A 23,769-nucleotide genomic window follows, 5' to 3' on the forward strand; every position below is an offset into this window, starting at 1 on the left:
TCACTATGCTCCTCCCGCTGGCACAGTTCATGTCGCAGCTCCTCTTGGTTTCTCGCGCAATTTCCGGTCAGGTGATGTTCTCTTTCCCCCACTCGCAACGTCTCGGATCTACAACTCGTCCCTTTATTCCCTTCAGAGTGACAAGGGAAGGTACACGGAGATCGGTTATGCAAGGCACTACGGGTTGATGAAACTTCGGTGAAATTGCCTCCAAGGTAGTGTGCGCGCCAGCAGGAGGTACGAGTAAGTTATGAGAATCATGTTATGTCTCGACAGTCCGAGTGGCGATGAAACAAAGTTGGACAACGTACTAGTAAATCATATCTTCTGGTCTGCGATGAAGACGATGTCTTCCTCTGCCCCTGCGCTAGGTCAGGGGCTTCTGTGCATGGTCTATTTCGGAAGCGGCTTTCTGCCAAAAAAAATGAAGCACTAGCTTCCCAGCAACTAGTACAGAGGAGACGTACTTGTGAATCTTTCCAAAGAATCCGTTCGGCTTTGACCCCTTTAGCAAATCTAGGCCTTCGCTACAGTAAGAGAAAATGGCTCGTAAGTGTGCCTCAATAAGGGTAGCGATTCCATCAAGGTTCGAAAAGGATTGAAAATGCCTGCCTTCGATGTACCAATGAACCAGTCACATTTCAATCGGGCGTTACAGGATTCTTGGGTAGGGATGAAGCGATTTCGCCGCCCGCTGGCACCGAGAGATCATGCTGTTGCCAAGAAATTCGGGCAACCTGATATTTTCCCCTGGTTCAAACCTCGGACTCGGACTAGCTGTGGTATTTGGATTGTGACGCCCATGAGCATTGGATTAAGTTCCGTTCTGAACCAACATCTAATTTGCAATTTGTTCCCAAGCAAGGTTTCTGCCGGCGGCATTTCCCGAGTTCGTGGATATTCCAGAATTCACACTGATGCATCGTGAAGATAAGTACTTACAGCCACACTGGATCATCGAATCGAAGTGACTATCCATCGCATTCCACAGAACATGCAACCATCATGCATCGTGCCCGGCTATATTTTGTTTCCTAACCGAACATGATGTACACGCTACTGAGTGCCAATGAACGGTCGCTTCCTCTTAATTAAAACGCTACGCATCATGCTTGAACCGGGATCGTGAATTAATCTCGTTTACAGGATCGCATTCTGGTGCTAGCGCGTATACCATGTGGGGAGCTTCCGTGATGTACAGACTCTGAGGGGTTCAGGGTTCAGAGTGCCCGAGTGTAGTCATCATGACGAACTATTTGCGACGTGATCGTTCTTCTTTGCGAAGTTCTACAGGATGGATGTTTAACGCTGGCCACTGTGGGAAGTAAAAACACTGGAAATCCGTGTTTTAAATACTGAAAGTCAGGGTCCAAAACACTGACTTTCACGGTTTTGTATCTTTGAATCGCAGTCAACATCAGAACCAGAAGATAAGATGTGCAAAATTTCAGTGTTTAGAACAGTGAAAGTGACATTTTTCAGTGTTTTCAACGCTGAAATCGGATTAACAACAAAGATCGTGATACTCCTCGAAACACTGAAAAACACCATTTGCGATGCTGACAATTATGAATAGGATTACAATAGACTAATTTGAGAGTGATACATGACGCATGGGCAGTCAAAAAAGGTAACTAGCTTGCGTCCAGGATCTGTGAAAAGAGTCCAAAGCGAGAGCATATCGAATAACAAGGTGTATGGCTGCCGTTGCTTCAAACGCAGTAATCGAGTGTCAGGGAAATGATATTGACTCTTGAGCGCATCTAAATTGGTTTGTAGGATCTGCTGGGATGACTCGGATGAGAGCACCGCACAATGTTACGCACTTGCCCTTGTTGAGCGCAGCTGAGCTTGAGCCTACAGTGGAGTTGCCGGAGAATGAGTTCTGGGACAAGCTGGGGGGTGAGAGATATAAAGAGTAGACAATATGGAGCAGGTGATGAAGCTCGTACTGACGAAAACACCACTTGTAGCAAGGAGGACGGTTGCCTTTTTGAAGTATATCAGCGTCGTCTTGAGCTCGCATAAAATGAACGCAAACGTGCGAGAATGTCGCCGAAACTGTCGGAATACAAACAAGAGTGAAAAAAAAACGATGGTAAAAAAGGACTCACTAAGACACTGTGAACAGTGGGCAACGACATCAATCAGCATGGCTCACACTTGATAGAGGATCGACACCCTGTGAACGGCAGACAACGACTTTGATAAGCATGGCTCCAGTCAAAGGAGGATTGACACACTCATTCACTGCGAATGGCAGGCAGCAACTTGGATCAGCGTGGCTTGAGCTCGAAGGAAAACCAACAGACTCACTCACTGCAAATGGCGGGGAACAGCTTGGATCAGCATGGCTTGAGCTCGAGAGAGGATTGACAGACTCACTCACTGTGACTCCCCATCCAGAGCCGAGTCTACAAGCGCTGCGTGCGAGTGAGAATGAGAGTGCGATGAGCAAGAATGAGTGCCGCCTCTCGTCCTTTTCGTGTCTTCGGCGTCCTGGTGTCATCCGCAAGTGTTCGCTCCACGTCAGCACTTGCTGGCGTGCGTTGGGCGTTTGCGCATGGTGCTGGTGTGGGCCTTTGAGTGGCTATATGCGCAGTTATAGTGAGTATATGCATCAAATTTTAACTTGTCCACCTTAAAATAAGAATGAACGATCATTACGCACCAGTTCCCTCCTTTTGAGAGAGGCCCTGGGAGTCCCATAACACAAATTGCTCATTAGGTAGCGCTTACTCCTAGAGGCACTGTTCAAGATGGAGTGTTGGGGAGAAACAGAGTATAGCCTGAGTATATAGTGCTTAGCTGCGAGAGCATGCTCAACTCACCTATTGAACTTCTCAATGGCCTTGTTTTTGGTATAGTGGACGGAGAGGCGACCAATCCAAGGACGATTGCGAAGAAGTCCTTTGTTGACGTGTTGTTTGTATCTATCACGTGACAAATGTGTTTGCCCAAATTGGCAGTGGCATGCCTCAAATGTGCATAGGGTGATTTTCCCTTTTCATATTCCTGCATGACCGGCAGCAAAAGAGTTCCCATTCAAAGGCACGTCCCAAACCATGCACAATACCAGAAAACTTAAACTCCTTTACGAGGATGGAGACCATGTGTAGAGGCCTACGGTCATGGAGAACATCACCAGTACTTTAGACGCTGAGAAAACAAATCAGCGTTTTCACCACTGAAAGTACCGACACTGAAAAGCTTGGTTTGATTAGTCAGTGTATTTAGTACTGATTGACATGATGGTCACGTGAACACTGAAAATAACTGCTGCCTTTTTCAGTGTCTGCGTCATTGATATTTGTCATGTAGTGCTTTTTACATTTATTTTCAGTGTTTTTACTTCCCACAGTGTGGCACTGCCACCACGAGGGGATCTCCCGCACCACTCGGATGTGATCAGGGTTCAGAGCGCTCACCACAAGCTCTCAGAAAGGGCTATTTTTGCCCTCCTAGTTCCAGAACATGCGATAGAGCGGGCCGCAGGTCTAGGTATATAGTGACGGGCAACCCGATGACGAACTCGAAACTTCTGACTCGTCTTAAATGCCTCCATTGCTTGGGCCAATTGCTGATTCTCAAAAATTCAGTCTCGATGCTTCCGGTGTTGCTGGTTTCTTCGGCGGCGAGGAAGCTATCACCGCCATGGCTACTGTGCACCTGTATAGGGGACGTAGATGGCTTGGCTGGTACAACTCCCCCGGCAGCTACACTATAGCCAAGGAGTTCGGCAGGATATCCAAGTCAAGATTTTGGAGCGGTCTTTTTCCTGGCTCCAACCACGATCCAGCTATTGCGTTCAAGTTAGACGTGAAGACTGGCCCGAAATACGTGGCGTCACGCTCAGGAACTGTCATGCAACAGACAGGACACTTTGCACATCTCCTAACGCAGGGGACAGATGATGCAACGCCACTTCCTCTTCCTGCCACACGAACCACTACGAATTCACGCATCTCTATCGTCACTGTCCCTGAAATCGCATATCACAACCTTCTTGTACAGACCATGAGCTACCACCACGCCGTCTTCGCCAGCTTCCCTATCCTGGTCAGCATCAGTACATGCATCTTTTCCGCCTTATTCGCAGACTGGTACTGCTTTGCGATGATCCTCCTCGGGATTATTTCTAGTGGTGTCACGTGTTTCATCATCGGCTCCGGAGTCCTTGATATCGAAACTGTCAAGAACCCAGCTGAGGGCTCCCCTCCAGGAGATGGGATCCTCTTGATGCAGAATGGCGTCATCATCCTGAAGGGAAAGGAAAAGGACGTGAATGCAATCACGAAGGGGAAATTTTCGCTCAAGCTGAAAGGAGCACCAGAGTATACAGCTATCGGGCTGTGCTCGCTACTCCTTGAGGTCCAATTTCTGCTACAGCTCCTCCTCATCCCCCAGGGATTGCTGATCGGTCAAATCATGTTCCTGACATCGGTGGTCGCATCCTGGGCGTACAACTCCTTCCTCGCATCCCTAGATAATGAAAAACTACAACGAAAACTCTTTTGCGAGACCATCAAACTTCACAACTCAGCCATAGTCGGTTTCAACGCTGGCACGCGGACCAGCATGGCTGCATTCACATGCTTCGTTCTTTGCGAAAACTTACCAAGGCCTCTCAAGGATATTGAGCCGATGAAGATTCTGTTGGAGTTTTTGCCTAATGAGACGCCAGTATGGCAGAAGTGGAGGGAGCAAGTGGTGGCTCAGGTCGAGAAAGAAGAGGACGACACGAGTATCTTTCAACCCGGAAATGTTAATCTGTCAGGGCTCAACAGCAACGAACAGACACTTTTGGCGACTCTTCTCCAGGATGCGAAGGATGCGTACGACGGGTATATACAGACCCGCGGCCTTCGACAATCGTTGACAAAGACCCAATAGTCCTAATACCACTACAATACGCTATTTCTTTGTCGCCTATCCGATATGACGAACTATGTAATTTTAATTTCGCGAAACGGTTCTACATATACGTCCTAGTTCACGCAGTTGCATCCTCACAGTAGTAGTAGAGGTAGAGCGTAGTGTTGACTTGTTGTTCTTCAAGGTGCAAAACGTACGACGGCGACCTTTGGCATAAGGGAAGGATGAATACCCGACCACACACGGATGAAAAGGACAGGTCTATGAGATGTCAGTGGTAGATCTACATGAATGAAAAGCAAATCTTTCGCCGAATGGTTCATCTCCGTGATCGATTAGCTTATGCACCTAGTATTTCAATCGTCGATTGATGTACTTACTGATGACAGGTGCTAGCGACTCATATCACAATGTTACGCCACCACATAAGCCTGATTGTGACCGACACGAAAAGGATCAACATATAAGATTGGAAGGGTAAGGCATAAAGCTGTACTGTATACGGCGTCGACGATACATGCAATAATTTGGACATTAGTTAACTTCGTGACAATTAAATTTCTATGTGAAACGTGATAGCGAAACCAAACGCACTGCGGAAAATGTAAAAGGAACATGAAAGCACGAAAACGAAAAAAAAATTAAGAGCAGACGCTCAAGGAAGCAAAAAAAAACAAAGCAAACAGCATGATTGGAGGGGAAAGCGTAAAAACTATAAGTCAGTGTTCACCGAACCTCGTAAATCGACTCCATCTGGTTAGACGGTGGGCGAACCAACACGATAGGGAGCGTTTCGTCCTTGCGAAGTATGCCGCGAACCTTGCTCGACTCTGTCCGACTAAGCTTGAGTGGCTTCAGATGCTTGTTCACAGAACTAGCGCTGGGAGCAACATTCTCATCGTGCTCTTTCACTGTCTTTGACTTCTTCTTTCCAAGAACGAGCGGTCGTGTACCTGCGAACCCGTTACGGGCGTCGCCAGTACTGTCATGGTTTGAAACACGATCTTTAAGAAGGGAAAGAGTACGAAGAGAATTCGAGCCCGACTTCGTTGCGGGCTCTGTGGCGTCCTTGCGCTGCTTGCTGGACGGGAGTATAAGTGGTTTCACCACCCGGGTGGACCACTGTGCGACTGTAAGAGATGACATGTCATTGGTGTTATTTCGTTCGGTGGGCGGTTGAGCCTCTGGCTCTGATGATGCTTGAGTGTGTTTCTCGGATGATCTAATATATACAATGCTTGAGCGTTGTGAAGTCGGTTGAGAGCGAGGTGTAGCGGCAGCTTGATGTTTTCGTGCAAAATGATATTCTTTTTCGTGCAGTGGCGTGCTTTGCGCAGCAGGATCGAATTCGGTCATAGGGTCAAAGAGGGTGACCGTGGACGCAGCGGATGACGGAGGAAATATTGTTGCAGTGTCGAGGGTAGCGACGGAGGTACGTGCACTTTCCATGTTGTGAGGGACTTCGGCACGAAGACCACGAGTGCGAGTAGACGCCGTGCGACAGAGAGAAGCACCATTCTGAACAGGCTGCTTATCAACATTCACGGGGGGATCTGCGAGATGGTTGGAGGCCGGTTCCGAGTCGTCCCCCCAGGCCGTGTTGCACCTTCCATCGTTTACAGTAGCATATCCCCCAATCCTTGTAGCAAGCGTGCGCCCAATCTCGGATTTCAAATTACTAACTGTGTCCTTGCGAAGACCAAGACTGCACAACCAACATCAGAACAAACGTGGGAGTCGGGGGCTAGCTTACCTAGGAAGACTGAACTGATGTCTCTTGTGAGCAGATGCCTTGTTGAGCCTGACCTTGTCATTGGCGGTTGTCGAGTGCAGCGCGGTACTTTCCCACTCTCTGTTGGCGAGCACACCGAAGTCACCATCATCCTTCTGAGTGCAGGAAGCTGGCAGGCGCTTCTTCTTTGTCACAGTGCTGCTGACAGGGGGGTCGAACTCGAACTCGAAATCCTTGAGCTTCATATCATTTCCAACCTTTAAGCCAGGTACCAGAAGCGGCAGAACACCAGCGGTGAGCACATCGATCTCGTTGACATCGTCGTTGACAGTTGCACCGAAGCTATAACCAGACGAATACGACTTCCGGTGGATGAGAGTGCGCGTTGATTGTTGCTTGGCAAGACGAACATTAGGAGGTGTGGGAGGAAGAGGTTGAGACGGAGGTCGGCTGGGGCTAGGGCTAGGGCTATAGTCTGTACTGATCGCCTGACCGATGACCGAGGAAACAGAGCGAGAGCGGAGGTGCGAAGAACTAGAAAGGACCGGCTTCTTCTCTACGCCAACATCAGTGGTTACAGTGAGTAAATCGCCACTTTTCTTCTCCGGTGATGCAGTGACAATCACCGTAGTTGCGAGCGCAGAATAATGCCTCTGGGCAACCATTATTCTCGAGGCGAATTCATCGCCTGAAATCCTCGACTGAACTGATTGCTTCCTAATTCTCCCGAACTCCGCAGAACAAGAGGTATTAGGGAACACAGAAGTATTGAATGATTCAGACTCAGTCTGCATTGGCAGAGGGGGCGTCATCTCTCCATCTTCCTTTTCGTCTTCGGGGGGCAGTACAGCTAGGCGCGGAACAGGGGTCATAAGACCAAGTGCCCTGCTAAGTTTGCCTTTCCCCTCCACGGCATCCCCTTGTGAGAGCCAGACATCTCCAGAGCGTCTCCCTTCGACAACTGTAACTGACCCAGACCGCTTGCACTCGCGGTTGCAGTCGGTGAGAGTGACAGCCGGAGATGGCGCCCGCATGCAGATAGAAGGAGGTTCTCCATGAACCTCGAAAAGACCGGTCGGGATGGGGATGGGCGAGCGCATAATGATGTTCATGGCAAGGAGAGGCGAAGACAGCGTGACCGAGAGGGCAAGAAGAAGAGGCGTGGCAGAAGATACGAAACCTTTTCCGACGAAAGATAAAATATATGGCATGGAGAGCGCCTGGTGACCAGCTATTAGAGCCAGTTGTATCGTGAAACAAGGAGGACTTACTAAAGGTACCCAAATTGTCATCATCCAGCAGGCGTACCGATAAATTGAGATATCAACATCATTACCGTTATACGCCAGAGAAGCAATACCCCTTTCTGAGTCACCCTGGTATCCATATCCTCCAAGAACTCGAGCACTTGACAGAGCAGGGGTCGGAGGCCGATTGCATTGGGGAAGAAGCTCAGCATTAAGATCCACGGCACTGACGCCGCCTTGATGGCTAGTGGGATAGGACCATGCAGACAGTGAGATTTGAGACCCAGACGGCGAAGTCAGCCATGAGCTCTGTGAGTCGAGACGTGGCCGACCCGGAGCATCACGACGGAAAGGATCGGGATCGGAGCTTAGGGCATCAGCAGGCGATGAAGGGTATGATGAAGGCAATGATGGGACTGGTGGAATTAATGCATCACCGGTCACAGGTGTGGGCGGATCGAACCAGTAAGACGATTTAGGCGCAAGGGAGGTTTTGGATGTCACAGCACAGTCGGCGCCCAAGGAACCAGGACGGGGGTGCGCTTGGTGAGTTGAGAAAGACCAGTTGGACACTGAGTCCTGATGCGTACTGCCGGCATCAGAGGTGAGCCAGGAGCTACCTTCCCTGAGGACGTCAACATCCTCAGTCGCAAACGAGGGGCGGGGTTTATCCTCGACTTCTTTGGTAGGTGGCCAGCTGTCTGTAGGATCGTTCAGTGCAGCGAGATTGCGTCGGATCACCACGAGAGTGTATACGAGACTGCCAAATGATGCACTGCTCAGGACGGCAACAGTAGTGGAATATGCCAAGAGTCCAACGAAAAGACTTGTAATATCTCCCGCCGCAAAAAAGCCAGAGAGTATAGTGGACGCGAGCCCCAGGAGCAGGGTGGGTGCCCACAACATCCAGTGTCTGGATCCGAAAGACACTGACCGCCCCATACGAATGTTGATCAACGTGAGTGCGGATACGACAAAAAGACAGGTTTGCCTGATTGTCAAGGCAAACCACAACCTTGCTGAGGATGCAGCGTCACCGGCCTCGCCATATGCCGCAGGGCCACCATAATATTCACTAAATGCCTGCCAAATGAAGACGCACAGAGCCAGGACATCAAGAGAAGCCAACCACAGGTGACTCTTGTCGGCTGAAGAAAGAGAACGAAAATTATAGTCAGGCAGTCCAAACTCGGACTAAAAAAAGATTAGCTATTAGAGGCTCATGGGAAAATTGAATACACACGGGAGCGACACGTCTGCTTAAAGGATGAGGCGGAAGAATTGGAATTACTATACGAAAAATCACGAAAGCTGATGATATAAACGAGACGAAAGCCAGAATAAGAGTTGGAATAAAAGGAATCATGGTGAACGTTGAGATGATCGTTGAGCGTTGATAAATGCTTGTTAATGGATCTTGGATTTGACTTTATGAGAGAGCGTTGGATGCGTGAATGCGTAAACGGCTTAAAGCCTTCGTAACAGGAAGCCGCTACTGAAAAAAAGGCGTCTGTCTTGAAGCAAGAAATGTTTAAATGTCTGAACAACTCCGAGTCACAAATCGAACGTGAGCCAAATAATGTTGGACCCATAACTACAAACAATACATATTTGTCAATAACGCGTTACCACGTGACTTTTGATTTTAAGACCATTCAGTTAACGACTCACGAGGCCAGAGTCAAGTACCACGTTACAATTGCCAAACAATTTACTCGTCCATATCCATTTACACCGATGATCAGAATATCATATGCAGGTCAATTAACATTGCAGATATCCCTTTGAAAGAAGGTAATGTATGATCCAACCAAATTTCGAATGGTTTGCCAAAGGCTTTAGAAATCAACAGAAACAAACAACACGCGTGCATTTAACAATGACAATTCCACCTTCTGGATACAGGATTATGCCCACCATCACTGACCTCCCAGATGAGCTTTTGGATGAAATAACCCATCTCTTACCAAAGGGGGCTCTATTCTCCCTATGCACCGTCTCAAACCGTTTCCAACCTCGTGCGACACGATGGCTCTATCGGTCTCTAGCCCTGGCGGGCAACGGTGACACGATAAAAATTTGCAAGGCCCTCATTTCAAACAAAATTGCTGCTATCTCCGTTCGTAAAGTTCTCCTGTGGCCAGGTTTAGCATTTTCTCGCCTAAGTCTCACAGGAGGGTAAGCGTTTGCCTCTTGTAACCCGCATACGTGTAACCACGCTCGTTCAATTCAACAGACCCTTTTATCTCTATCTGTCCGCCTTTTACAAACTGCTGTCTCGTGCATTGGCCTGTGCGATAAATGTGGAAAATATCCGGTTAATGTTTCCTTACTGCGGAGCATCTCTGTCATTTGATGCTTGCGCATTCACAAACCTTCATTCCTTTGCCACTACAATGGAACCCCATACTCTTGCTTCGTTCGTCAGGAGGCACCCACAGCTTCAGGAGCTCCATATATCTCCGAGCGATATTAGATCTATTACATTGTCAGAATTCAGCGGAATATCCCTTTCCTCGCTGAATTCCGTCTGCCTTCCCCAATCTCTGCTGTTTATAATTTCTCCGGATGCTCCCCTACGTTCTGTTTTGTCTCCAGAAATTGAGGACGACAACGAAGAGATCCCACAGTTCATCAGGCACCTTTCTCGATATTCCACAACGCTCACTGAGCTTCATTTGTGCCGTCCTCACTGGAATGCTGAAGTTTTAATGCATGTCGCGACTTTACTACCAAAGATCAAAAGCTTCACATTCACTAGAATGGCACCTGGCCTGCACGACCCTGCCAATGTAGCTGTAAGTTGTCATTGCGCTTCAAAAGCTCACGACGTTTATGGGTGCAGTTTCTCGAAGCATGCGAATTAGCACTTCCTTTTTTCAGCTCCCTCAGTCAATTCCGCATCGAAGTCGCACGCAATCGAGAACTATCGGGCTTTACATTTGTGTCCGATTACAGATGCGACTTCACGATGGTTCAAATGTGGGGCAACAAATGCCCGACCCTCCGCATTTGTGCCTTTCCATGTGCGTACACCTAACGCTCAAGTATGTTGATGATAGCAATCAACTAAATGAGCATAGCTGGAACCGCATGGCATCGTATTGAGGACAATGTATGGATGCCAGACTTGCACCACAAAGCTGCAATTCGGTGGTTCTTTGAGGCTGCCTCCACGGACCAGTTTCCCATCGATGTCATGGGGTCTTTACAGCTGTTCTGCGATTCCATGGGGAAAGTTGACACCCTTGGACTACTCAATTTTAGGTCACCGTCAGCCATGGAATCAATTGGCCTTTACCACCAGACAGAGGAGGACGAATCAGAGGTTTATTCAAGTGATTCGGATGAGAACGACGTCGAGATCGAGGAATGAGATCGAGGGATATAGGTGACGGGCAACTGAGTCCCGTATTGTGTAGTTGAAGAGATCGTGTCGTTGTTGAGGGTCCTGTTTGCCGTATACTACGAATATTTATGCGTTTGATGACAACATAACAACAGCGCGATCGTGACATCTTATACTGCCACGACTGAAATACACAAAGACTGAGAGCATGTATATTACGGATTCATACGACAGAAAGTAGAAAACATCTGTAGATCCAAACCGAGTCTAAATCGTATCATAACACCTATACGTGTCGCTGAGCCGTGCTCGCCAAATCTGTGAGCAGATTGACCTCATCCAGCATCTTCTTCGGTGTCTTGCCGGTAACAGTTGCTTGTAGAGCAACGTTCGACACGAGATATACTGGTTGATCAGGTATGTTCGCCTCTTGGAGGTTAGTCCTGATGCTATGGATACTTTCTGCCACGTATTGGTCACGCGCCCGCGCAAAGTAACTAGCCTTGTTTCCGCCTTCATCGTCACTATTGTAGCCTATATCTTTCATGAGGTTCCTGATGTGCTGATCCGCTTTAGAGCGGACAATGAAAGCGGGAATGCCAAAGCGCCTAGCGTTGGAAAGGATAGCGACGTCAGTGGCAGTGAAACGGTTGTTGACCACGACGATGATACAGTCGAAGACGAAGAGCCCCTGATCATTGAAGTATTTCCAATCGGGGACTTTCAAGGTACCCGCTCCGGGAACATCGTACCAGACGAAGCGGCTGGATGGGTTTGGGTCTGGGTATCTGGCCACCACGAGAGTGGTCTCGTTCACGCCGACCGCGGCAGCATCAAGATCCATATTATGCTTGCCCCGGAACCCGTTTACCAGCGACGACTTGCCGCTACCGGCAATCCCGCTGACAGCAACATGGAAGAAACCCTCGGTATGCTGCATCTTGGCTCTGAAAGCAGAATATTCTTCGGGGGTGGGCGTGACCACAGGTCGGGTGCCATCTTGCAATTGTCTCTCGGCTTCCTCTCTCGCAGCTTGAGCTTGCCTGGCTTCTTCAGCAGCTCTTTGTGCGGCGCGCTCAGCTGCTTCCCTCTCGGCCTGGAGTCTCCTGTTTTCCTCTTCCCTGGCTCTCTGTTGCCGCTCATGTTCTTGCTGTGCAGCAATGGCAGCTTGCCTAGCAGCTTCCTGGGCAGCTCGTTGTCTGCACCTCTCTTCTTCAGCCTCTCGCGCCATTCGTTCTGCACGCTGTCTTTCTTCGCGAGCCCATGCTTCTGCGGCCTCGCGAGCAGCACGTGCTGCCTGCTCGGCTTGCTCTCTCTCGCGGCGCTGTCGTTCGGCCTCTTCACGAGCAGCTTGCGCTCTTCTAGCTGCCTCTGCTTGTTCTGCCTCAAAGCGCCTTCGTGCTTGTTCTGCCTGGCGCTTGAGCCGTTCGGCCTCTGTACGGGCTGCCTGGGCGGCACGTTCTGCTTCTTGACGAGCAGCCTCAGCTGCGGCGCGAGCGCGAGCCTCAGCTTCTTGTTGTGCACGGATTGCTCCCCAGTCTGGCTCGTGGCGTGAGTGTCCCCCGCCCATGATTAGAACTATGAGGGTTGTAGATGAAGATTTCGTTGGTTGGTCTGTGGCACTAACAGGACGTTAACAAACATGGATTGTGACAAAGTTAAATAGAGTCGGAGCCGATTACTGACCTGAATTGATTGACAATGTAGGTCTCTATGAGAATGCCGTTTGAGATGGGGTGTCTGGGGATGTCTCGGCTGACTTAAATATCACATACGTACAGCAGCCTCGAGGGTCCGACAAGGGTAACAGTGGCGATGAAGTGATTGAACAGAATACGAACCCTAGTGCACAGGCCTTGTCATATTACTTGAAAACGTCTGACGACGATCATGAGAGTAACTTCTTTCGAAGCACACAGCGTCTCCTATCAACTACCGCGAACACGGTAGTCCGGCGTGTAAGGCGCGTCTGTGCATAGAAGAATGTAGCGGATTCCAAGTTCAAATAAAATGAATTCTAATGAACTAGACAAATTTGGAAATCTGTTACTCCCCTCAACAGACTGCAACATATTCTTCACCCGGGCCAGTCCTTGACCATTCCAAATCGTTCAACAACTCAACCTCGTGGATGATGTTCTCCGGCTGCTTTTCCTTTACGACATCGAGCATCGTTTTATTCGAGACGATGTAAACCCTCTGATCAGGTATATGGGCACTTTCCAGGTTGTCTTTCACGCTCTGGCGCGTCTGTTGAATGAACTGCTCCTGTGCAGCCTGGTAAAGCGTCTTCTTCCGGTCCTCACTCTCATACCCCATATCGTTCATGATGTTACGGATGTGCTGATCTGCCTTGGAGCGCACGATATACGTGGAGATTTCGAAACGCCTGCAGTTCGCGAGGATGGCGATGTCGGTCATGGTGAAGTGATTGTCGAATAGCACGATGATGCCATCAAAGGCATAAAGTTCTTGGGCAGTGAAATACTGCCAGTCTGGGATTTTGAGTGTGTCTGCGCCCGGGATGTCGTACCAAGCATATGCTTGTTCCATGTTGGGGCTGGCGTATCTGGCCGTGACCAGCATTGTCTCGGTGACACCAGTAGCAGCAGATCCGGTGTCCTTATTACGCAAACCACGGAAGGCATTGATGAGAGATGATTTCCCTCCTCCTGCCACCCCGGTTACCGCGATGTGGAAAAGGTGCTCGTGATATCGTGCTCTCCGCCTGGCGGCGCTGATTTCTTCAGGTGTAGGAGTCACCACAGGTTGAATGCCTTCTTTCAAACTGCGTTCAGCCTCCTCCTTGGCAGCATTAGCCATCTTTACTCGCTCTTCCGCCAATGCGTCGGTCGCCTCCTGGTCAGCAGTTGCATCCCTCTCTTGTGATTTCTCGACCTGCTCCTGAGCAGACTGAATGTCCATGTTCGCTCGTTTTTGAATAGCAGCACATTCCGCCTGGACCACCGCTATCATTTCCTTGTGAGTTTGTACCTGCACGGCTTCCCTAGAAGCCCGCTCGGCCTGCAACGTCGCTACCATCTCCTTGTATACCTGCGCCTGTGCGGCGAGCTGGGCCTCCGCAGCTTTTTGCTGTGATTTTTGGTTTGCCTGGATGATCTTTATTAACGCAGCCTGCGCAAGTTCTACATCCTTCCGAGCCTGCTCAGCTACGGCTTCTGCGTGTAGACGTGCTTCTCTTTCGATGAGGGATGGAGTCGCTCCCATTCTTGATTGATAGAATCCTGTTAATTGTTATGTCGTACGATGGCTTCTATCTCTCGAGCTGAGGAAGCTTACTGAAATGTATATGCTGTGCTTCGAAATTTGAATCTAATGGTGTTGAATCAGCATGGGTGCTGTGGATTCACGCCAGGTCACAACGAAGAGGGGCATTTCCAACCAACCCCTATCCCAGAATGGATGCTCGACGCCGCATCACTAATACCCTTGATCTGCACGAGGTCATAACGTTCACAGATTTATCTCACGATGTCGGAGGCACTGGATCGCGTTGCATCAGAATCCGGTACCTTTCGTCCGGTAGATCTAGGTTTCTACTAGAAATCTCAATTGCAAATCCTTTGTAATTCTCAGTGTTCAGTCGGATGGAAGTCAGTCGCTCGCAAGCAGTAACAACATGAGGAGAAGTAACAACATCAGCACAGAGGAAGAAACATAGAAAGAACCAAATCTGCAAGTCTGGAATCGAGCTCGGTCACGAACGGTATGATCATGTCAAAAACGGAGAAGTATCAGTAAGAGTCCGAAGGAAGAAGAACTGTATCACCACCGACTATTCATTCGTAATAGTCGCGCCTCAGTCACGGCGTCCTCGCCTGATCTGGGCTTCTCGGATCAAGTCGCTCAACAACTCAATCTCGTCGATGGTCTTCGGCTGCCTTCTCGCCAGAACATCGAATATCGTTGTGTTCAACGCGACATCGAGCATCATTTTGTGCGAAACGATGTAAACCCTTTGCTCAGGTATATTGGCATCCCGCAGGTTGTCTTTCACGCTCTGGCGCGTCTGCTGAATGAACTGCTGCCGTGCAGCCTGGTAAAGCCTGTTGACCTGGCTGCTATCACCATCGCTATCATACCCCATATCTTCCATAATGTTGCGGATGTGCTGATCTGCTTTAGAGCGCACGATATACGTGGGGATCTTGAAACGCCTGCAGTTGGTGAGGATGGCGATGTCGGTCATGGTGAAGCGATTGTCGAACAGGACGATGATGCTGTCGAAGACATAAAGTCCTTGGTCGTTGAAGTACTGCCAGTCTGGGATTTTGAGCGTGCCAGCGCCCGGGAAATCGTACAAGACAAGAGGGTATTCTGCATTGGGGTGAGGGTATCTAGCCATGACTAGCGTTGTCTCGGTGACGCCAGTGGCAGCAGCTCCAATGTCCTTATTACGCAAACCGCGGAAGGCATTGATGAGAGATGATTTCCCTCCTCCTGCTATCCCGGCTATTGCGATGTGGAAAAGGTCCTCGCGATATTGTACTCTCCGCTTGGCGGCGCTAACTTCTTCAGGTGTGGGAGTCACCACAGGTTGAATGCCTTCTTTCAACTTGCGTTCAGCCTCCGCCTTGGCAGCATTGGCCGCGTCTGCCGCTTTCTTCGACGCGTTGGCCGCCTCCTGGGCGGCAGTCGCCTTCCTCTTCTCCTCATCAGCAGCCTCCTGTAGTTTCTTGACCTGCTCCTGGGCAGCCTGGGCGTCTCGTCTGGCTTGCTCTTGTATAGCGGTAGTTCGCCTAAGCTCCTCCATTGCCTGCGCTGCTAACTTTCTTGATTCCTCGTTGGCGGTACGAGCGGCAGCTTCCGCCCGCGAGCAAGCCTCATCTGAAGCACGTTTGGCGTCGGCCATCGCCTCCCTCGCCTCACGGCCCCGAGCCTGTTCAGCCGCCCTAGCTTTCTCAGTGGCCCGCTCAGCCGCCTTAGTCTTTTCCTGTTGTTTTTCATTCAGGTTGTTGAGCTCAGCAATCCGTTTTTCGGCAGCCTTAACATCCTTTCGGGCTTGCTCAGCAGCTGACTCTGCATCCCGGCGCTTTTTGATCTCCTCGTCTACTGGATTGGGCCCTTTTGGCCGCTTGGAACATCCCATCCCTGTGTTTGCTCAACTATAGAAATGCGTGGCCCTGTTAATGGTGACGTCGAATGATGCTCCCATCTCTTGAGCTGGCAAAACTTACTAGTACGTGTATGCTTTGGAATGAAAAATTGGCTAACAGCGCTGTTCAAAGTAAGTCCTGTAGGGATGAAGAGCCGATCCGAGTCTTAAACATATAATGTTTGCCTTGAGGCGTTTTATGTTGTCCCGCATGCAGACGACTGAATGCGGCCAAGCGCTGATCATAAATTACGCAGGGCTATGGGTTGTCTCACATCCGGAGGATTGCACGAAGTGTGACTTGGAGGCAATGAAGTCGTGGAATGGAATGGAAGAAGTTCTGTGCATGGAAGTTGAGAGTGAGTTACTAGATCCGATCTGATTGAACGACGAATGTACGTGTACCTCACGATTAAGATATAAGGGCCCACGATATGTGGCAATTTTTAACGTATGACATTGTGATAAGTGGGCGAAATACTGCCGAGAGCGAGTAGATTTTAATCAGGTTTGTGACTGATGGGTGTTCCTTGAAGGATAACCAGATATCGATGAGGTTTGCGACTGTCGCAGAGGAGGTATAATGCACCTTAGATGGCCACAATGAATCGTCGATGATCCTGATAGGAGGCGCTGCAGGAGGGTGTATTACAGTTAGAACACCGCCGCTGAGGTTAGGTTTCATCTAACACATTCAAGCTCCATCATTCCAAAAACTCAACTCTGCGAGCACTCAGCGTAGATCGATACACTCACTCGCTAGAAGATAAAATGGAATTGAGTGGGGCTCTTCATCTGAATATATCAAGAGGAAGGTTTAAAGGACCGTCACTGCAACCATTATACTCAATCGTCTGGACCACACTGTCCATACACCTTAAGCCCGCAATCCTCCTCGTTGTTAGGGCGTATGGAGTTACCGTCTGAAGAAGGGAGTTTGGTTATGTAAACGAATGAACTTGAATGAACTCGTCGGGTCTGGAAGTCACCATTACCCGGCCGGTGGATCTCTGAATCAGTCCTTTATGGAAAGCTGGACGTGCGCGCTCCGTTACTCACCGTGACATGACCCAAATAAGGCAGTCACAAGACCGGGACACTGTACACCTCGAATGGGATCAAAGCAAGATTTCAAATACATTTAATTACATACACACATCAGCAAAACCCCAAATTTAGCACAGTGACATACATGCTTGCTTACAGTATGTCACAGCGCCTTACAGCCCTGCAGGCACCCATAGCACTAGGTAGCCCTGTGTGATGTCAGGGTCATAGCCGCATACAGGCTCGTGTAGTCTTAGCAACATAACAGTACAGATAGGTAGTGTAACATTGTTTGACATAGTGCTACACAGTGAGATACATCATACAGCAAGGCATTGTGCTATTTTCTTCCTTACTACTCAGTAGAATCTGTTTGCTAATTCTGGTACTACTAGTAGTATTTAAATTCGAATACCATGGAAAGTAGAACATGCGCTCAGGCAGGATAACATTGGTATGGCGCATAGACACAAGTAGTAGTACTATACTATAAAAAGATTGAATAGTGCTGGCACCTGTCATGATGAGTCCACTCAGTGAATTTTCTACTAGCACAAGTCCCACCATGGCAGCTCAGATTCCGATGTCACGCTCACAGAATCTTAAAACACATGAGTTTGAAGCAATTGAGCAAATACAAGTGCTTACTGGTAATACCTGGTATTAAGATCACGTCCGGTTGACTACTATGCTGACTGCTAGCAGAAGTACGACAGCGTTTCGGAGGCTTAGAGTCCTCATATAGCGTGATACCGCTTTTTCAAAGGGAATGGCATACATAGCCAATGTCCATGTCAGCGTCCTCTAACTTTCTCTCAGCTTCTGTAGCTTTGAACTGATAGAGTACCCCAAGTGCAGTGTTCTCCTTGAGAATACAATCTGCGAGTTTCTTCTCCGCAAGGCGAACATCTCGCTGTGCTCGCGTTGCGTTCAACACAAGTTGGGCTTTGAATTCCTCATCATGACCGTTGTCACTAGAGTTAGTATCTTCCTAAGGAATACTATTATTTAGAAAATATATTGGAAGTGCAAGGACATACATCATTTATGTCTTCACAGTCTGACTCTGTTGTCGAAACTTTTTCTGATGCCAGCAGGACAGTGTTCGTGGAAAATCTATGATTCGTGATGCCTGGCATTGTTAAGTGGCGCAATAACACATGGGACCAGTGTGTTTGCAAAGCACTGATAGCCCTAGGAGTTCCAATTATCCTAGAGTTAAAATGCCTGGCCTAGCCCTAGACATAACATTGTGAGATATGGATAAGGAAGGAGTATTACAAATGGTGGAAGGGTTGATATTGGAAGTGGTGGTAGTACTGTTCATGAATGCTCGAGGTGTGCTGGAGACCCCAGAATGGTAGCAAGTTGACTTCCCACTGGCAGCCAAGTTCGGTAATGCATAGTACACCAATTTTTCTCCATGATTTGTATTTGATTGGATGTCCGAGTGTAATGAGGGCTGTGAGAGACTTGGTGGGATGTCCTTGAGCTCGAGAGATTCAGATGGTGTAGGTTTGAGACTGTTCATCGCTGATACTTGTACAAGTTTGGTTGAAGTCATGTCTACATAGAGGCTAGTACTACTAGTAGTACCAAGTCATGTGTCACGGATGTGATCAACTCACTTCAAGCATGACATTTGTAGATATACAGGTGGCAGAACCTACTAGTAGTACAAGTACACAGATACACGATGGATCATGGAACAAATATGTAGTAATGAAAGTAAACTGCATGAATGGTAGTTGTATTAAATTAGTATGGGCAGCATGGCTCAGTCTGAACACAACAACAATGCAAGCGCTAAAATATGCATGTGTATGGACACTTGTCCTTCCAGCTCAAGTCTAAAGGTCATTCACCCTTCCCTCACCTTCTTGGACTTCCTTGACTTTGACTTGGGAACCTTCCTGTCATCAACCTTTGCTTTCTTTGCTGAGTGTTCAGGTTCAGCATCAATTGATAATCCAGAGGAGGGTGTGTGCGGCTGATCGGTTGAGGATGAAGTAATGGGGTTGGACGAAAGACCAGTTGTGTTACGACGATGAGTCGTGTGCGAACTAGGATGATCTAACAGCGACGATCACGACAGTGATACCACGTGCTGAGAGTCCGAAGGTCGGCTCTTACAGATAAGTAAGAGTTGCGTATGCTCGTGGAGGCGAGCAATGATAGCAGTTACAGGCAGAAGGGGCTTCAAGTCCTTCTGAAGGTACGGATCTGATGTCAAGCAGGTAGCTTTTAGCAAGACAAAGGTTTCAAGGCAAAACCTAGTAGGATTAAAGTAAGGAACATCTACTTTAATCGTCGACCTTATATAAGGCTACTCTATCATATCTAAGCTCAGCTTGAAGCTGGGTTCTAATCTGCTTATCTATCGAGTCAGAGATACCATGCATGAGGCAGGCTTCTATCTTGATAAGGACATGTGGTTGTCCTTCTATCAGTACATGAGGCAACACGAGGCTTGCCTTCTATCTTGATATCATAAATAGGTTTTCTAGACCTATGTCATCATATGTTCGTCATAGCAGTCTAGACCGCTTATCTAAGCCGGCATCTTCCGGGCTTCTCTTCTATTTGTCATCAAGGTCAAAAGGCCCGGTTATCGTGTCGTTGCCGTGCGAGGTGGCAGAGGGCTGGTCGGGTAGCTGGGGGCTCACGTAGTGACTGTAACAAGTTGTTTGATCAGACGAGAGTGTAGTACCAGTACCAGCCTGAGCGACTGATAACTTGCGCTTTTCATATTTGCGGTGGTGCCAATCCATGTAGCAGCAGTAAGCTGTAAGATAGACAGCGGTGGAGATCTGGTTCAGAGCAGCCTCCCACATGGGGTCCCACACAGGACGAGACTCATGCACACTCCAGATTGCAGGCTCTTCTAACTCCATACCCTCCATTAATGACACAATGTAATCTTTCAAACTCTCCATGGCCTCACTTACATAAGATGTGTTTGATGTTGTCCATCTAAAGCCTCCTTGGAGTTACTTGACCTGCTAAATGTAAGTTGAGAGTATCCCTACATGAAGCTTAAGTGAGGTACATACCGGACAAGGCTCTTGATAAAAGGTATAGATAGAGAATCATGATGTCATACAAGGCTTCCGGAGAATTCTGAGCTCTTGAGAGTTCTAAGTCTGGCCAGAAAAGGTATAGATAGAGAATCATGACACCAGATGAAGCTTCCGGAGAATTCTGAGTGGTGCACCTCCAAGTTTTCCGTGAGGTAGTTGCTGCACAGCTTGCACTTGAGGCAGCTTCCGAACTACGTAAGTCCAAAATGTGTTTAAAGCCTGCTTGGGAAATGTGAGGCAGACTTGGACTGTCACCCTGTGCATGAACTTCCAAACTACATAAGTCCAAAATGTGTTTGACACTACATATAGACTGACAATTGAAGCTGTTGAGTGCATGTTGCGATGCCCAACCAAAACAAGCCTACATGTCTGTACCACATCAGGAAATTGACCCGAAACTGTTATGACCAGATATATATGACAAACAAAACTCATTATTATACATCTAGTTTTACATTTGAATATTCTTATCATGATGTCACACAAATATGAAATCAGATATGATCTTATGAGGGAGATAAAATTCTGATATGTGTATTGTAGGGTGACAGCAGTATGATAATGGAACCTTCCAACTCTTATAATTGGCTGGCATTGAAAGACATTCAGCTGCAAAATTGGACAATATTATCATGGCGTCACACAAATATGAAATCAGATATGATCTTATGAGGGAGATAAAATTCTGATATGTGTATTGTAGGGTGACAGCAGTATGATAATGGAACCTTCCAACTCTTATAATTGGTTGGCATTGAAAGACATTCAGCTGCAAAATTGGACAATATTATCATGGCGTCACACAAATATGAAATCAGACATGATCTTATGAGGGAGATAAAATTCTGATATGTGTATTGTAGGGTGACAGCAGTATGATAATGGAACCTTCCAACTCTTATAATTGGCTGGCATTGAAAGACATTCAGCTGCAAAATTGGACAATATTATCATGGCGTCACACAAATATGAAATCAGACATGATCTTACGAGGGAGATAAAATTCTGATATGTGTATTGTAGGGTGACAGCAGCATGATAATGGAACCTTCCAACTCTTATAATTGGTTGGCATTGAAAGACATTCAGCTGCAAAATTGGACAATATTATCATGGCGTCACACAAATATGAAATCAGACATGATCTTACGAGGGAGATAAAATTCTGATATGTGTATTGTAGGGTGACAGCAGCATGATAATGGAACCTTCCAACTCTTATAATTGGCTGGCATTGAAAGACATTCAGCTGCAAATTGGACAATATTATCACACTGTGACACATATACAACAGAAGATATGATTATCCAAGAGATGTATAATTTTGATATACATATTGTAGGGTGACAGCAGCATGATAATGGAACCTTCCAACTCTTATATTTGGCTGGCATTGAAAGACATTCAGCTGTAAAATTGGACAATATTATCACACTGCGACACATACAACAGAAGATATGATTATCCAAGGGATGTATAATTTTGATATACATATTGTAGGGTGACAGCAGTATGATAATAGAACCTTCCAACTCTTATATTTAGCTGGCCTCGAAATACATCATTACATGTTCAGCTTTTAAATATTATCATGCTGTCGCACATGTATGAAATAATGTTTGACCACACGGAGATATAATATTGATATGTATTTGAAATGGGACAACATGATATGCAGGTGGCGAAGACAAACACTGTCACATAGGGGTTAGTGTGAAGTTAGTAATTGATTCGAGATAAAAATCATAGTTAAAAGATATTACCAAAAGTCCGATGAAATGCAAGCAGACCAGACATCCTGGACCCAAGTCAGTTGCTCAGATTGAGATTTTAATCGAGCACGAAGTTCAAATTTGAATGGAAGTAACCATGAAACCTTACCTCAGTACAAAAATGTGTTTGGCCCACATTTAGACACGGACGTAGGGTGGGTGAGCAAGCGCATACAAACAGATATAAATTGGTGATCATAATAATGGGAAGATGAATAACATAAACGAAGTCCATCGTACAACTGACTTGTGTAATAATATAACTGTGGAACTATAGGTGGTGAACTCGGACCTAGGTGGTACATCTGCAAGAGGGTCAAGAGAGTGACAAGGAAGGGGAAGATGTATACGAGGTTGACATCCAATCATCGGACCAATCATCGGATGAATCTGATTCATCCGTCTCAGTGGTGCCTGCATATCACTTAAGTAAGAGAAAACTCGAAAAAGCTACATGCTCACCGTCATCATTGTGATGGAACTCGGTGATACGTGCAATGGCTTCAGACAACATGTCAACTTCGGACTGGGCGCGTTGCTTCTTCAAGTCCAGAATGTGGAAATCAGACTTGAGCATACCCACTGATTTGAACTCCTTTGTTGTGAAACTGTTGCTGTGGTCGAGGCGTAGGGGTTCGTTAGATTCTGCTAATGATGCGCTCATGTATGCACCATATGTGAAGTTATCGACCCAAGTTTTCATCACATGAGGGAGGGGGATGAATTGATCGTCGGGCTGTACATTATAAGAACACTAACCTTCATAATATGAATAGCACTCACCCTTAGGACATGGTCGTGAAGACAGGGGCATTGTAAAGTTGAGGGGAAATCATGAAGTATTCGGCCAGCATTGGAATCTCGCGTGATATCTTGAGATTGCGACGACGTGCGAAGCCATGCATGGCATTTGTCTTGAACGGCCTTTGTAGGTTGGAAACAACTGACTGAGATGGACGATTGGCGTGCTCCCACAGATCCAACAGCTTTGGGCGTGGCCACCTTCTTTGGATCAGTATGACATGGAGCTAGAAATAAATTTTAAGGGTCGGACAAGATACTTCGAACAACATGGCTTACTTGGGTGACATCTAGCGTTTAACTCTTCACATAAGTTCGCAATAGCGCTACTGAACAATGATACTTCTATCTGAGCCCGATCCATTCGCTCCTCCATCAACAAACGCCCTCCTCGCTTGAGGTATTCCAAGCAACTTTCCTCTTCATGGTGGAGGCCTGTCTGCGTCGCATCCTCCTTGAGGCTCACTTCAATGAGAGTCTTAATATCAAGAGGATCGACCAATCCAAAAAGCACGGAAGCTGCGGTAAAGAGAGATTCTGGAAGCTGGATATGAAGTTATGAGGGAACGATATAAATATATATAGGGGTACTGACGGTTTCATGCCCCTTCGTCTGGAGCCAGTATACCAGGTCGTTCTCATTGTGTCCAAGCAACTTGAGGTCCAAAGGTGTGTCGCATGTAGAAAGAATAATATTTGACATGTTGAAAATGGTGGGCAGAGAAGAATGAGGTCGGGGGTGTTCAC

The 23,769-nt window shown here is 47.5% G+C and overlaps 9 protein-coding genes across 9 annotated transcripts; 2 read left to right on the forward strand and 7 right to left on the reverse strand.

The window, feature by feature from the left end:
• Positions 1 to 2,109: 2,109 nt before the first annotated feature.
• F5891DRAFT_1027512 (uncharacterized protein) lies at positions 2,110 to 2,961 on the reverse strand (the record flags this gene model as incomplete). The annotated part of the gene is made up of 3 exons (XM_041361443.1): positions 2,832 to 2,961; positions 2,672 to 2,750; positions 2,110 to 2,590 (listed from the first exon to the last, which is right to left on the reverse strand). Coding segments are annotated over exons 2-3 (497 nt in total), but the record flags the coding sequence as incomplete, so codon positions are not given.
• Positions 2,962 to 3,358: 397 nt separating this feature from the next.
• On the forward strand, positions 3,359 to 4,974 carry F5891DRAFT_228083 (uncharacterized protein). The gene has a single exon (XM_041371007.1). It carries the CDS (start codon positions 3,556 to 3,558, stop codon positions 4,891 to 4,893), a length of 1,338 nt encoding a protein of 445 aa, XP_041227270.1. The 5' UTR covers positions 3,359 to 3,555; the 3' UTR covers positions 4,894 to 4,974.
• Positions 4,975 to 5,331: 357 nt separating this feature from the next.
• F5891DRAFT_1027514 (uncharacterized protein) lies at positions 5,332 to 9,382 on the reverse strand. Its single transcript, XM_041361444.1, has 4 exons — positions 9,098 to 9,382; positions 7,879 to 9,048; positions 6,629 to 7,827; positions 5,332 to 6,580 (listed from the first exon to the last, which is right to left on the reverse strand). Exons 1-4 carry the CDS (start codon positions 9,218 to 9,220, stop codon positions 5,602 to 5,604), a joined length of 3,471 nt encoding a protein of 1,156 aa, XP_041227271.1. The 5' UTR covers positions 9,221 to 9,382; the 3' UTR covers positions 5,332 to 5,601.
• Positions 9,383 to 9,522: 140 nt separating this feature from the next.
• F5891DRAFT_1027517 (uncharacterized protein) lies at positions 9,523 to 11,340 on the forward strand. Its single transcript, XM_041361445.1, has 5 exons — positions 9,523 to 9,648; positions 9,707 to 10,032; positions 10,091 to 10,652; positions 10,700 to 10,880; positions 10,938 to 11,340. The coding sequence occupies exons 2-5, from the start codon at positions 9,734 to 9,736 to the stop codon at positions 11,228 to 11,230; spliced, it is 1,335 nt and encodes a 444-aa protein (XP_041227272.1). The 5' UTR covers positions 9,523 to 9,648; positions 9,707 to 9,733; the 3' UTR covers positions 11,231 to 11,340.
• A 3-nt stretch (positions 11,341 to 11,343) lies between these two features.
• Positions 11,344 to 13,200, reverse strand: F5891DRAFT_1172460 (interferon-inducible GTPase-domain-containing protein). The gene is made up of 2 exons (XM_041365589.1): positions 12,890 to 13,200; positions 11,344 to 12,825 (listed from the first exon to the last, which is right to left on the reverse strand). The coding sequence occupies exon 2, from the start codon at positions 12,771 to 12,773 to the stop codon at positions 11,490 to 11,492; it is 1,284 nt and encodes a 427-aa protein (XP_041227273.1). The 5' UTR covers positions 12,774 to 12,825; positions 12,890 to 13,200; the 3' UTR covers positions 11,344 to 11,489.
• A 58-nt stretch (positions 13,201 to 13,258) lies between these two features.
• F5891DRAFT_1172461 (interferon-inducible GTPase-domain-containing protein) lies at positions 13,259 to 14,541 on the reverse strand (the record flags this gene model as incomplete). The annotated part of the gene is made up of 1 exon (XM_041365590.1): positions 13,259 to 14,541. The coding sequence occupies exon 1, from the start codon at positions 14,429 to 14,431 to the stop codon at positions 13,259 to 13,261; it is 1,173 nt and encodes a 390-aa protein (XP_041227274.1). The 5' UTR covers positions 14,432 to 14,541.
• A 413-nt stretch (positions 14,542 to 14,954) lies between these two features.
• Positions 14,955 to 16,549, reverse strand: F5891DRAFT_228133 (interferon-inducible GTPase-domain-containing protein). The gene is made up of 2 exons (XM_041371008.1): positions 16,402 to 16,549; positions 14,955 to 16,347 (listed from the first exon to the last, which is right to left on the reverse strand). The coding sequence occupies exon 2, from the start codon at positions 16,311 to 16,313 to the stop codon at positions 15,024 to 15,026; it is 1,290 nt and encodes a 429-aa protein (XP_041227275.1). The 5' UTR covers positions 16,314 to 16,347; positions 16,402 to 16,549; the 3' UTR covers positions 14,955 to 15,023.
• A 616-nt stretch (positions 16,550 to 17,165) lies between these two features.
• F5891DRAFT_979209 (uncharacterized protein) lies at positions 17,166 to 18,930 on the reverse strand (the record flags this gene model as incomplete). The annotated part of the gene is made up of 5 exons (XM_041376853.1): positions 17,166 to 17,242; positions 17,379 to 17,418; positions 18,145 to 18,357; positions 18,407 to 18,498; positions 18,648 to 18,930. The coding sequence occupies 5 exons, from the start codon at positions 18,928 to 18,930 to the stop codon at positions 17,166 to 17,168; spliced, it is 705 nt and encodes a 234-aa protein (XP_041227276.1).
• A 3,607-nt stretch (positions 18,931 to 22,537) lies between these two features.
• F5891DRAFT_1187159 (uncharacterized protein) lies at positions 22,538 to 23,725 on the reverse strand (the record flags this gene model as incomplete). Its single annotated transcript, XM_041366792.1, has 5 exons — positions 22,538 to 22,635; positions 22,684 to 22,957; positions 23,005 to 23,249; positions 23,302 to 23,566; positions 23,618 to 23,725. 5 exons carry the CDS (start codon positions 23,723 to 23,725, stop codon positions 22,538 to 22,540), a joined length of 990 nt encoding a protein of 329 aa, XP_041227277.1.
• Between the last annotated feature and the right edge of the window lie 44 nt (positions 23,726 to 23,769).

Source organism: Suillus fuscotomentosus (genome assembly GCF_016647785.1).
Source record: "Suillus fuscotomentosus strain FC203 chromosome Unknown F5891scaffold_20, whole genome shotgun sequence".
Lineage (NCBI taxonomy): Eukaryota > Fungi > Basidiomycota > Agaricomycetes > Boletales > Suillaceae > Suillus > Suillus fuscotomentosus.

What these genes read in the sequence shown, in the direction of transcription:
- F5891DRAFT_228083 (XM_041371007.1), top strand. Translation starts at nt 3,556, where the DNA reads ATGCCTCCATTGCTTGGGCCAATTGCTGATTCTCAAAAATTCAGTCTC.
- F5891DRAFT_1027514 (XM_041361444.1), bottom strand. Translation starts at nt 9,220, where the DNA reads ATGATTCCTTTTATTCCAACTCTTATTCTGGCTTTCGTCTCGTTTATA. An exon ending in TGACAATTTGGGTACCTTTA is followed by an intron (nt 7,828 to 7,878) that starts GTAAGTCCTCCT and finishes GCTGGTCACCAG; the next exon opens with GCGCTCTCCATGCCATATAT. An exon ending in CATCAGTTCAGTCTTCCTAG is followed by an intron (nt 6,581 to 6,628) that starts GTAAGCTAGCCC and finishes TTGGTTGTGCAG; the next exon opens with TCTTGGTCTTCGCAAGGACA.
- F5891DRAFT_1027517 (XM_041361445.1), top strand. Translation starts at nt 9,734, where the DNA reads ATGACAATTCCACCTTCTGGATACAGGATTATGCCCACCATCACTGAC. An exon ending in ACGACCCTGCCAATGTAGCT is followed by an intron (nt 10,653 to 10,699) that starts GTAAGTTGTCAT and finishes TTATGGGTGCAG; the next exon opens with TTTCTCGAAGCATGCGAATT. An exon ending in CCGCATTTGTGCCTTTCCAT is followed by an intron (nt 10,881 to 10,937) that starts GTGCGTACACCT and finishes AAATGAGCATAG; the next exon opens with CTGGAACCGCATGGCATCGT.
- F5891DRAFT_1172460 (XM_041365589.1), bottom strand. Translation starts at nt 12,773, where the DNA reads ATGGGCGGGGGACACTCACGCCACGAGCCAGACTGGGGAGCAATCCGT.
- F5891DRAFT_228133 (XM_041371008.1), bottom strand. Translation starts at nt 16,313, where the DNA reads ATGGGATGTTCCAAGCGGCCAAAAGGGCCCAATCCAGTAGACGAGGAG.